The sequence below is a fragment of the Humulus lupulus genome, chromosome 7, assembly GCF_963169125.1.
Source record: "Humulus lupulus chromosome 7, drHumLupu1.1, whole genome shotgun sequence".
NCBI classification, from domain to species: Eukaryota; Viridiplantae; Streptophyta; class Magnoliopsida; order Rosales; family Cannabaceae; genus Humulus; species Humulus lupulus.
The window spans coordinates 65,175,645-65,189,892 of record NC_084799.1 but is presented as its reverse complement, the minus strand read 5'-3'; the positions used below and the strand labels follow the sequence as shown (position 1 = coordinate 65,189,892).

The following is a 14,248-nucleotide window of genomic DNA, read 5'->3' as shown; positions in this document are numbered from 1 at the left end:
ATTCAATCTCAATTATGAGTGGTTGGTATTCTAACTGATTGTATTATTTGAGTTCTTTGACTTGTTCGTTACTAGCTTACCCTACGGACTAGCCCATACTTACATCTTGGGAACTCGGTAGTATAATTGAGTGAGAGTATTAATCATAGATATGAACATATATAGCTTCTGATGAAGAAGTAAAACAATGGTTTCCTTTTAGTTTGGTTCGAGATGCTAAATGATAAAGATCCCATTTCAGTAATTAATATTAGTTTACTAAAATATCATTTACTATGAACTAAGTGTTTTAAGGATAAAATACAATGAGGGGTAAAACAATATTTTAGTCCCATCTCATTATAGACCGTCTATGGAGAATTGAGTAATAATTATGGTTGTAACAATGTATAAATAATAACGCATCTATATTTGTCATAGAGCGTTCTATGAATTCAAGAGTGCAATTCTGAGTCTTTAGTGGAGTCACGAGGAATTAATAAGTTAGTAAATTTATTTGTTAAATTTATGATAACTTATTGGAGCTTGATTTCATAGGCCCATGGTCCCCAATGTACCTTGGATAAAATCATCTAGATAGTCTCAATTAATTGATTTAATTATCAAAGTTGACCAGATCAATTTTGGATAGTTTCACAGAGTTATGCAATTTAGAGAAGAAAAGAGATTTTAAGGCAAATTTATTAATTAAGATAAATTGATGTCTAAATTAATAAATAAGTTTAAATCAAGGTTCAAATTATAAATAATTAATTTGATAAAAGATTTAAATAATTATTGAATTAATTTATCAATAGAAAATAATACGGGCCTTGATTTTAAGTCCAACGAGCTTATAATTAAATGAGAAATTTCAAGGGCCTATAGTCCATGCGAATTTCGACCTAATGGTTGATATTGCCTATTATTTTATTGATTTTTTTAATTAAATAAGTGACATAATTGAGCCTATAAAAGGAATGCTAAGTGAAAGTTGAAAAAGATGATTAGAAGATCTAGTTTTGATGCTTTAGGGTTTTAGACTCTCTCTACGACAAACGTCCTTTTCTAAGCCTCTCTTCTTCTCTCTATATCTATCTCATGTATTGAGAATTGCCTACTCCAGTCTAGATGATTCTAAGGATACTTTGGAAGGCAGTGAAGAAATTTGAAGATCAGTTCATTTTCTTGGTGATACCCTGCGACAGAAAGGATACAAATGTTAGAGAAACTGAAGGAAAGACTTATTCATTCCGCTGCACATAATATAAGTGTTCTTATCATTATATCTGTTAAATTTCAATTATAGAAACATGCTCTAGGTTTTCTTATATTAATTTGTTTAATGTATGATTTACATGAAAATAAATAAGATCATGTATAAGTATTCCCAACACTTTTCTCTTTCACCGAGACAAAAAAAGCTTGAACTTTATAATTCAAAATATAAGAATAAGAAGAAGTCAAAAGTGCAGAAAGATAATGATGAATCATGCATCGTTAATGTTATGAGTTTCAAGCTATAAATGTGTAAAGTTTCCCAAGGAAAATTTTGTGTTACCTTCTGAATCATTGAGTTTTTAGTTCCACCATTTACTAAAACACACACAGGAATAAGCACACATGCATTTGTGTTTTAACATGCACTTTTGTCTCAGAATACTAATGTTTACATAACTTCATCTGCTTTTGAAACCAAAGCCTTGTTCTTTTGTCTTGATTAATTATCAAATTTGAATCTTATTGCTGCTTTATTACTGTTTATTTTATATTAGATTGTAATTGGTTTTGTTTGTCTTTCTCATTTTGGTATATCAATGTTTTTTAATAATGTAACTAGTTATTATGACTGATTACACATCAATAATGAAAAAAACCAGAATAAACTCTTTTTTTATTTTATTTTTTATCTTGTACTTCTCGGTACTGTTTCTATATAGATTCTCTGTTTAATTCACCAAAATATTGAGATTAATATTGCAATGTTTTTTTATGTAATCTATTTGTCAAAAAATTAAAAAAAATCCAAATGAAAGAATCTACATCTAGTTTTTCTTGGTTCCCTTGGAATGGGTGGATTCCTACAAGCTTTTCGATTGTGTCCCCTTTGCCCACATCTTCCACACTTGTTCTGAACTTTGGTTTCTCCTTTTGATCGTATTTTTCTTTTTTGAGGCATTCTTTTGGTGGTATCACTACTTTTTCTAGATGTTCCAGTAGTTTTCATTCACTCTCGTTGGGCAATGGGCAAACATTTACTTCATATGTTGTTCTCATTGTGGTTGTTTTGTAGTATTTGGGGCAATATTCATAGCAACTCAATATTCTTTTTGCAATTATAATCAATGCATGACAACAAGGTACCTCATCTCCTTGGAATTTTTTGCAGCTGCATGCTTTTTCATGTATGTTGACAAAAAAATTTCCTCCTTTTTCATTAACTCGGTACAACACAACATTGACAACGTTGATCTCTAACCAGTTTCATAAGACACGAGAGATCTTGTTAGATTTAAATAAAATATTGAGTGTTAGAAGAATTGGTTTTGTTTTATTACTACTTTCCTCTGATATGTGTAATTGGTTACAAAAATCACGACGTTTTAGCCTATTATTATTCAATTTTTTGCGTAACTGGTTTCATCAAGTTTTATGACAAAGATTAAGATTATGGTTCATTTTTTTTTTCTTAGGTTCATACCTTACCTTGAATTTGAGGCATCCAAAAGCATTGGCCCTCATTTTGATTGGCTGACTTTTCTTTTATAATTGGTAGTTAATTTCCATGGACCTTTTAGGCTGGATTTCATTCTAAATCGATTTTATCAAAGTTGCAAATGAGCAATTGCTAAAAATCAACAAACTAGAAGTGTGTAGTCAACATAATCATTCAAATCTATCCACACTCCTCCATAATAAAGCATCACTTTAACTGACATTTTTTCTTAATAAAATGATAAAAATAGGGGGAAAAAAGCACAAATCAGTCTATGTATTACTAGTTATAATGTTAATTGATTTAAATTATAGATATGAATTTTTCCTTTAGTATTTTGATTTTATATTTGTGTAAAAACAACAAATATCACAAACAAAAAGTGCATAAACAATCAGATTTTTATAATTGTAACTGGTTACAACAGAATCAAATATTCCACAACAAATTCAATTTCTAAGTGTAACCAATTTTGAAATTTTTTCTAAGATTGTCAGATTTGTGTATGTGTTTCTGTGCTTTTTTATGATACTTGTGAATATCAAATCATTTTTATACATCCAAATGATAATCAATTAAAAAATCTGGCCTATTAATTGTAACTAGTTTTTTTTAGTACCCAATTTTATTTCAGAAACTTAGATTTTGAGTTTTGAAATTACTTAATTAAGTTATGTTTTGAGTTTTTCCCATTGATTTTCGATGGGTTTGATTGTTGTTTTTTTTTTGTTGGTTTATGATGATATATTGGCCTTCAAATTTGGAGAGAATTGAATATTTGATATTTTGGTTCTTCATCTTCTTGTTGGAATCAATGGTGATGAACTTCTATTGGATTCCGGCGCTAGAGGATCAAAATGAAGTTGGATGATCATGGAAGCTGGAGAAATTAGAGAAGAAGCTAGAGAGATTGAAGAATGTTGTTGGATCGTGGAAGTTGTATTCCATGTTTGGGTAAGGTTGAAGATGGATGATCTGAGAAGGTTGATGGACGATTTGAGAAGAAGGATGGTGAAGATTTGGGTTTAAGTCAATGGAGGAGCGTCATGACTGGGAAGGTGAGCATCATGAATGGAGGTTCGATGGTGGAGCGTCATGAATGGAAAGACTACTCTGATTATCCAATTTTGCCCTTAAATTTCAAAATTAATTTTTGAAAGTTTGTAAAGCTTTATTATGGTTGTTTTATAAAGTTAATGATATTAAAATGAGAACTATACATAAATATGAGAAAAAGTAGATGCATTTTTAAATTTATGGGCAAAAAAGAAATGCTACAAAATATAGTGAATTATTTAAAAAAAAAGTTTAAAACATAGGAATCCCATAAAATATAAAAAATAAATTACTATATTTTTATACAAAACTCTCTCACACTTTCTCATCCTCTCATTTCTCTTTCACGTTTATCTCTCTTTATTTTCTCATTTCTCAATCTCTCCTTTCCCAATTGGTTCTTTCTTTTTAGCTCTCCGCCGAAGACACCACCTCCGCCGGAGACGCAGCCCCCCACCCCCCGACGATGAAGCAACTTCACTGCCATTTGGTTCTTCTTCTTCTTTTGTTGTTGTTGTTACTGATTTTAATGTTATTCTTTTGGTTGTTCTTCTTCTTTTTCACATCTGATTTTGCATTTTAAATATGATTTTGCACTTTAGATATGTTTTTTTTTTCTTCCAGCACAAACTGTAACCGATTACCATCACGAGTTGTTTAGGTTTTTTTGTTCAAATCTGATTTTTTTTCAGACCTGTTTAAGTAACCTGGTACTATGGCGACTAATTATTTTTATTCATATTTGATTTTTTTTCAAACTTAGCTGTAACTAGTTATAATAACGATTAATTTATATATATTTTTTGTTTATATTTGATTTTCTTTCCAGGTTTAGATAAGTAACCAATTACTATCGTAACTGTTTTTTTTTTAAACCTAGCTGTAACCAGTTACGAATATGATCATTTTAGATTTTTTGTTTGGATCCTATTTGTTTTCAGATTTGGCCAGGTAGCCGGTTACCATCGCAACTAGTTTTTTTTTCATATTTTTTTTTTCAAACCTAATTGTAACCAGTTACCTTTATGATCAATTTGGTTTATTTTTTTCATATCAGATTTTTTTTCTCCAAATCTCACTAAGTAACCCGTTATAATTCATCTGGTATTTTGATAATAGTACATTACTAAAAAATCAAAATTATTTTTATAGTTGTAACCAGTTACTACAACACCACTTAAAAAATAAAACTGATTTTTATAGATATAACCAGTTACCACACATCACTAAAAAAATTGACAGTGACAAATGATCACTACTACTACTAAAAAAAATCAAAATTGTTCTGATAGTGATAACCGGTTACAACAGAGAAAATGTTAATTGAAGAAGATAAAAAATAAAAGAAAAGAGGAAAACAAAACATTTTTCAATGTCTGGACAAAAAAATAAATTAAAAATAATACCTACAATTACTGAAATATCCTCATAAAAATTTAAGATTAGTCAAAATAATCTTATATAATTAAATATGGTAAAACTAATAAATTATTACACAAATATGAGAAAAAAAATCCCATAAAAAAGTAAGAAATCATAAAATACCATATAAAATGCACACAAAAAATGCTATATTTATCAAAGTTAAGAAAATTTTCTCATATTTCATGTAAATTCCTCTATTAAAAATCCCTTATTGTGTATTGGTTTTGAAAAGATAAATTTCTTAAAGTTTTCCATATTATTATACAATAAAGATTAAAATACCATATTTATGAAATCTCCCCTTATTTTATTATGGATTTAGTCCTTGCACCAAACATAATTGAACACTTAAATAGTCAAGTCTAATCCAATCCCAATCTCATCTAATAGTTAAGTCCAATCCTATTGGCCAAACGGACCCTAGGGTTATATGCTGCAGAGAATTCTACGACCACACGTCTGATACTCGTGTGCTTATTTTATTTTATACATGTGTAAAATAAATAGTTTTAATCTTGTCTTGGACCAAATAAATCATTCAGAATTTATGAAAATTTACTTGATCTACCAGGGTGCACCATAGAAAGTGCCCATATGCTGCTAGGCATGAAGATCCACTCCCAATAATTTCTCAAACGGAAAAGTTGTTTCTTTTTGTAATTTCACAAATAGATTGCTTAATTGGGTAATATAGCTTTTTTTTCTGGCAAAGTACATGAGAATTGTGTTTTGTTACTTCTGGATATGAAACATACTGTGGTCTCGTTGGTATACGACATCTCTGAGAAGTCACTTCAGCCAGGGATTTGAGGATGCACATGGGTCTCGTGATATTATACTCTGTATAAGTGAGTGAGTGGTACTACTTCCTCACCTCTTCCCATGTTTGTTTTCCATCACCACCTTTCAAAACTTTTTGTCAAGGATGATATATCAAAACTAAGACCCTTGATCAGTCACAAAAGTATTCTAGCTCAGTATTCTGTTATTGATTTGTGCATATAATATTTGCAACTGAGGATCTGATTTTGTAAAACAGTAGACAGATTTGTGAACATTATGTGGTCTCCAACTCATGTTACTTAGTCATAATGTTTTGGTAAGAATTATTACATTCCACTAAGTATGTCCAGTGTGTTAATTCACATGATAATCTTTCATGAAATATTTTTATGTATATATATATATGTATGATGCTGATGTCTCTTAACTATTTAGTTGGGGAAGAGTTAAGTTAACCAGAGAGAAGAAGGGACAGAGAAAAATGGGATGAAATGTTGGCTGGAACATTTAAGATTTGAAGTCACTAGTTGTAGTTGAAAGGAACGAGTCCTGAGAGGTATTTCTGTATGAAAAGAGACTCTTCGGAGTGAATTCATGGATAGAGTTCTCCACAGAACATAATGGCTGGTGGGTTTAATGGGATTTCCTTCCTAAATTTTAGTGTGGTCCTTTCTTTGGGTTACTTACACCTACTCAGGCCTACTTATGTGATGATCTAGTGGTCCTTAAAAGTCATTTTAAAGTGATTTCTTTCCATGTGAAGATTACTGCTCACTTGTCCCCTTGAGAAAGAATAAAAAAGGATGTTCAATAAACCCATGCCATGTCCCCAGCCAACATTATTTGCTTTCTCTCTCTCTCTCTCTCTCTCACTCATTCATGACTTGGAGTAGAAGGGTCTTTCTTTGCTTTTATGAATGAAATGAGTAGTATTATTAATTACCCACTAGAGCCTCAATTCCAATTCTCATTTCTGCTTATTAAGTTTACCTTTTCTCCTAGTTAAGAATGATACCCAATTTCGTTTCTGGTTACTTTGTCATGTCATAGGTCACCTTTTTACCTATATCATCATAACATTCAAAATTCAACTAACCAATTACTAATTAATACTCTTCTCCTAACTTTCAACTATTGTATACTAATTTGTGAAAAATATGTTTTAAGAACATCTTCAATACTGGTGAGTGTAGAACTCACATGTATAGCTTGTACCGAAGCAAAGCTCATGTAAAAACCTTTAAACAATAACATGACAGAAGATTCACAGGTTTAGTAAGAAGCAGTTAAAAGTGACAGTTTGCTGTTAGGTACTGAAAAACCTTATCAAGAGGTTCAACTACGTTTGTAATGGAATCAAAAAGTGTGAGTCACTTCATGTACCGTAGCCCTCTAAATGGCCAAACAGCAGTACTAAACCTCAGCCTAGAGACTGTACATGCACACCACAGAAGGCTATAATGTATAGCATATGACTCTATGCTAAGGTTGATGATAATTATCTTAGTTAGGAAAAGCATTAATGGCTGTGCATTATCAAAGCAAGTTTGGAGCAAACGATGTTTTCTTATGTCTCATGATAATTGTTATGTTTGGTAAAGCGTCGGTGGTCCTATCTATGCATTCAAAGAGAGAAAAAAAAAGGTAGCAAGTACAGTTGCGCAGATCTACTGACTTTTCATTCAGATTTAAGTCTATCTTAGGCTAAGCCTTGCATTTTTTGTGTTCTTGACTTTTTATTTTCACGAGCCCACACCAATAAATTACCCTTGACAATTCCCTTTCATCCCATTTTTTGTGTGCAAAATATCATTATATGCAATAATATCACTGTTAAATGACTTCAAAAATAAAAGATCAAATGTTTCTCATTAGTTGTAAGTTAGTCTACGAGTTTTGAAATTGAACTTTTATTAAACCTAGTTTTTTTTGGATGGTCTAAACTCTTCTCTTTTTGCTGTCCATTCATAAAGTTCCACAAACCCCAAGATTTTTTATTCATGAAAAAACAAACAAACAAACAATTTGGTTCCTCTAAAATCCGAGCTGACAAGAAAAGGACAGCTCGATATCAAGAAACATTATATAATTCTATTTCGTTTTATTACAATTTATGAGTTAAGTCACATTTTTATGTGGAATTTTGTTATAATTTATGAGTTCTAAACACTAAAAAACAAAATAGAGTTCTTTGCTCGATACAATATCCTTTTTTAGCAAAGCAATTCAGCATAAAGTATTCAACTATCACATTTCATGAAAGTAGTAGTAGTAATCAAATTATTATGACATATCAAATTTTGAGAAAAGTTAGTATTAAAATTAGAGGAAAAAAAGTTAGTATTAAAATTTGGTTCCTCTAAGATCCACGCTGACAAGAAAAGGATAGCTCAACATCAAACTAAAATTAAATTTAAGGAAATTGTGTAGATTTTTTAGTATAATTTACGAGTGTTAGTATTATTATTATAAAATAATTTTTATTGTAATTTACTAGTGTCACTGTCATTGCTTGGAACTAAAACAGAGAGTTTTATTTGACTATCACAAAATCTTCTTTTAGCAAAGCACATCAACACAAAAGTACTCAACTAGGATCAATCTAAAATTCAATCTAACATTCTTTCAATTGAATTTTACTTTACAGGAAAATAATAACAATAATAGTATCAAAACTAAAAATTTGACAAAATCTTAGTAGGGATTATGTTGTATATACCTCAAAGCCAAAAACAGAAAACAAGATTTAAGTTCAAGCAATTACAGGATCACACTCAAAAACAATAAATACATACTAAGTTAAACCAGAAACGAACTAAAATTCTTAGCTTTGCTACATATCATATATATGCATACCTCCAAACTTAGCTATAGAAAGTTAAAAATACGATCTGTTTATGAATTTCAGTGCATGATATAAAAAAAAGCAGTACTGAAACGCATCGATCACTAGTCCTATAGCTAGCCTAGATCAAAAGAAGACAAAAAGGTCTGAGAAGATGCATGTTAGACGAAAGAGGAAACTAAAAAAAAAAACACTAAGAGAGATTAATATATATATATATTAATATATGTATTTAATTAAAAGTTTCTAATAAGAATTTACACTCGAACATGGGCCATATCAAACCAGATTTGCTCAAACGCCTTGACGATTATATCATGATATTCCTTGGAGTTGAGAGAAAGGTAACACGCTAAAAGTTCTTCTAAATCCTTGGATCCCTTGATGTTGTTTTCCACGATCATCTCCACCATTGATTCTTTAAAATCGCTCTGCGGATCAATGGAGGACTTAACGACCGCAAAGCTCTCCGCAAGGTGTTTGTTATTTCTTGCTGAGATGCTCTTTCGGGCATAGGCCTGGATTTTCTTGCTGGCAAGCTTCGGCGAGTTGGTTCTGAGCTTTATGCCATTAGAGCCACTAGAAGATTTTCGAGCTTGAACATTATTATTATTATTAGTGCTTTTCGACTCTCTTCGAGTTGTTCTACAGCTTTCTTCTTTGAGTTTGGGTCTATACTTAGTCGCTTCAAAGATGGTGTCGTCAAAATTAATTGGCTTTGTCAAGATAGGAGGAAGCTCGAGCTCCGTAACGACGTCGTAAAAGTCATGTTCTAGCTTCTCAGTTTTCTTGACAGGGCCATCGCCATTGCCATTGTTCAAGTCGATGATGATGTCAGCGGTGGAAGAGCTGAGTCTACAGTTACACGAGCTTGACCAAGAGGCTAACCCCACAAAAGGGTCGGACCTAACATAGTCATCGCAGTCAAATTCTGAGGGAATTGACTCGCGGGAGTGATCCGGCTCGGAACAACTCTCAGTGCCGGAAACAGAGTAATCAGGAGACCGAAGCGGGTTCGGGTTAATCCAAACGGGTTTGAGACTCGGGTGGGGTATGGAGATGGCTTTTCTTCTAGCTATTTTCTTGGATGATTTTCTAGGAGGATCTGGCAAATGGGGTCTGGAGGGTTTTGAGTTGGAGGGAGAGAACGATCTGTTGTTGTTGGTGGTGGTGGTGGGCTCTGTTGGTGCATATCTTGGGTGAGAAAGTTGGGGATTTTGCTGGGTTTTAGAAGTGACTGGAGTGAGCTTTTTCTTGGTGGAACGAGTATTGTTTTGCTTTCTGGTTTTGCTCATGTCTTTGAGCTTGTAAAACCATGCATTTGGTATCATATCTGACAATCTGAACTTGTTGTTACCCATCAAGGAAGAACTTCTCTTCTCTTTCTTTGTCACTAATAGTAATACTTATCTCTCTCTCTATCTTTTGGACTCTTTGGGTGTGAGAGAGTGTGGTTTGTGTTTTGTTTTTCTTTCTTTCTAAAGTTGATAACAGAAAAATGAATAAGTAATAATAATATATTGGAGTTGAGGGGTGTAAAGATAAACCAAGAAGTGCAAGAGCTATAAAGTCTGGTTTATAAAATTCTAGAGGAGAGAGATTGGAGTACATTCAGGTATAAAAACAGAAGGGAACAAAGAATAGTCTAATAAATGACTTTTCTTCCATCATGAGTACCAACCACCCAGCAAAAACAGCACCAAGAAAAAAAAATTAACTGCATTATATATTATTTGTATATAATCTAGAGAATTGTTCTTCATTATTTTCTGTTTAATCAATTGATTTTTTTTAAATCAATTGACTTTTTAATTATTTATAAACAATTCCATTTTTTTTCTATTAAAGTTAGTGATTACTTTTCATTACTAATTAAATGTTTAATGTTTTGAGAGGCTCGCTTTGATTTCTTTGACTTAAACACCAAAAATGCATGTTGTTGTGACTTAAGAGACTCACAAATTTTTCTTAATATGAATTTTGGTATTTTTATAATCCAAAGCAGCAAAACACATAATGATGATTTTAGTAACAAGGAAGACCCATTTGTCTAGCAAGTGCTATATTTTCTCATAATTCTCACTTTCCATGCTATCTCTCTCTCTTTTTTATTAATGATGATATTCTCTTGCTCTTCCTTTTTCAAATGGCTTGATATATAAGGCCCCACATCCTTTGTACAATGGACACTTTTTATTTTTTTATTTTTTTTTCTGGTCCCTGAAAAAAGCCCTTGCGAGAAGGGCAAAGCTGGCATAGCGTGGAAGCCAACCATCTCAGAGTATCACCAGGTCTTTTCTAGAGTTGTCTTAAGTTGCAAATAAATTTAAAACTAAAAGGAATAAACACAAGGTATTTAGTTCTACTCCAAGTTCAAACCAAAAAAAAAAAGAAAAAAAGTAACAGTTAGTTCTAACTAGTAACTTGTATACGATTACAGAGTTCAAATCGACCTTCTTTTCTTCTGCCATTTTTGGATTTTGTCTCATTTACATTCACGATGTAATACGTTATTACTAGATTTATAGACTTTATTAAAACAAAATTAACAACTCTCTAATGTATGATTAAAATGATCAAGCTATTCACATCATTCAGCAGTAACAATTTCGTTAAAGTACAGGCCAAACAAATAGTACATTTGGGGCTGATCATTATCAGTTGATTTTGTCGGTTGTTTGCATTTCTAAAATTCTGAAATTAATATTTCGATCTTCAATTTGCAGAATGACAATAAAAAAAAACCAACCAAACAAATTTTTGAATTGAGAAAAAAAACCAATGGAACTAAATTTTGTTTTTTTTTGAAAGGTAATGAAATTTTCATTAATTAGTAAATCGTACCCAGTCCATCACATAACGACATTGTTCATAGATCATGATCAACAATAATAGGTTTACCAAGTCGTTAACAATAAAAAAGAAAAAAAACCCTAATAGCTACCCAAACTAAAGATTTAATAAGCCGCCAACTATCGAGCATCAAAAGAGTGTGGAGTAAACTAGGTTTCCAAAACAAATGATCATATGATAGATTTAACTCACTAATGACAATCAGCCAAAAGTCTTCCAATAAAAATTGGGAAAAAACAAACCCATTATTTAAACATGAAATAAGGGCTACATAGTAACGACCAATTATGATTATGAAATTCGACTAAAAAGAACAGAAATCCATGAGGCATAGGGTCAATAAGGATAGAGAATGAGGAATCCCTCGAATCGAAAGGTGAAAGGAAACAAGATTGAGATCCCTGCAACTGCAAACTGAGCGACTTGATGACTCACCAAGCACCCAAAAGAACCCAAAGCTATCTTCCCTCACTAAACTAGCAAGGCAGTGGAAAAACTCCACCTTTATTATGAAAATGAAACAAAAAGCAATAAAACAAAAGAAAATTGAAATATGAGAACACACACAGAAAGAACCCCCAAAGCAGTATGAACCCAACCCATCCCTGAAATCACATGCTCTTCCAGCGCCAGCCACCGCCGCCGCACCACTGTCCTGACCAATGCGAACCCGACCACACACCCACCGGCACACCACCACCATCCCAGATGGTGCAACCCAACCAAGTCGAGTCTGGGAGAGGGCCACCCATGAGTTACAGAGACGAGTGGGAAGCACCTGCCGGAGAAGCAAGGCCGGAGACGCAAGGCCGGAGAAGAAGAATGAAACAAGAAAAATAAGGATGACATTGACCCTAGGGGGGACTGTGGTTAACGACGCCTCCCGACCAGAGCCACACCCAGCCCCAAGAAAGGGTCGGTGAGCCCTGATCGGAGGCTATGGAAATGGTGGCGGCGGCTTAGGATATCAAGAAGATGGAGAGATATGGCTTGGTCTAAGTTTTTTTATTTCTTTTTTCATTTTGTTGCCTAACTAAATTTTGGTTTTGGTTGGTTAAAATTGACCAATTCCAATTTTTTTTTATTATGTATGTTATCTAAATAAGGGAAGATACCATTTATTCTTTTTTTAGTCATTTTGGGCATTATATTTGCACCCAATAATATATATAGGTACTACATTAATTAAAAAAATTAATTTTTAAAATCATTTCTTACACTTTTTCTCAATATTTATTTTGACATTCTTTAATTTCAATAATTTAATTTTATATTATTTTCATAATTTTGTAGAAAAAAAATATTATTTTAACAAATTTTTATATATTTTTGTTTTGATTTTTTTATGTAAATATTTAAAATATATATTATATGTATTTTTTAGAATATGAAAAAGAAAAAAAATTAGAAAAATGTAAGCACAAGTTGAAAATATATATAATATTAATTTTTAATAAAAATAGGGTGTATTAATAAAATTTTGGGGTGCAAATTTAATCACCCTTTTATTAAAATTTAATTTCTCTTTTTTTTTTCCTATCACATTTACTCTTTCTTTTTTTCCCCTCTAATCATTTACTCTATCAATCTCTCACATGGTCCAAGTATTTCTTTTATGATAATACGTAGCACCAATTTATGACTTATTCAATGGTGTGATCATATTGTTTGTATACATGAGTAATATGTTTTGGCAAGTTTTTATGCATAATAAATGAGTCAGTCATTGAAACCAATTGTTAAATTATTAATTAGAAACTTTTAGTAAATATATATATTTTACTTATTAGTTGCTAACTTGTGTTTTGATTACCATTTATCTATTAAGATGTTACAATAAAGTTCGATACAATATAGTTCTAAATTATATTATTATATATATGATAATTATGAATAATAATTAACAACTATTTAAATTTAGTATAATGTGTTTTTTAGTTATTAGTTGCTAAATTATTATTTAGTTACCATTTATTTATAATAATGTTACACAAAGTTAGATAATTATGATATGTATAACAGAATTGATTGACTTATCGTACCTCAAGCATGGAATGCCGAACATCTCAATAGTGTAGAAAATGGTGAATAAATTGTATATTTTATTCATGTAAATCACATATATTTATACAACACTAGAGAAACTAAATTAAGAAGGTAGGAGAGAAAATAGGAAATAAAATAATTACAATTGATCCTAATTTCTAGCTAATTTACAGCTAATATTCTAACACTCCCCCTCAAGCTGGAGCATAGATGTCAATCATGCCCAGCTTGTTACAAAGATAATCAACCCGCACCCCATTAAAAACCTTTGTGAAAATGTCCCCTAATTGTTCTCCAGTCTTCACATATTCTGTGGAGATCAAGCATTGTTGAATTTTCTCATGAACAAAATGACAATCAATCTCAATGTGCTTAGTTCACTCATGGAACACAGGATTTGAAGCAATATGAAGAGTTGCTTGATTATCACACCACAATCTTGCTGGTACTGAAGTCTTAAATCCTACTTCAGTCAAAAGCTGATATATCCATATTATCTCACACACAGACTGTGCCATAGCTCTATATTCTGATTCTGCACTGGA

At 31.7% G+C, this 14,248-nt stretch overlaps 1 protein-coding gene across 1 annotated transcript; it reads right to left on the bottom strand.

The window, feature by feature from the left end:
* Positions 1-8,727: 8,727 nt before the first annotated feature.
* On the bottom strand, positions 8,728-10,438 carry LOC133788218 (transcription repressor OFP1-like). Its single transcript, XM_062225608.1, has one exon. It carries the CDS (start codon positions 10,163-10,165, stop codon positions 9,062-9,064), a length of 1,104 nt encoding a protein of 367 aa, XP_062081592.1. The 5' UTR covers positions 10,166-10,438; the 3' UTR covers positions 8,728-9,061.
* Between the last annotated feature and the right edge of the window lie 3,810 nt (positions 10,439-14,248).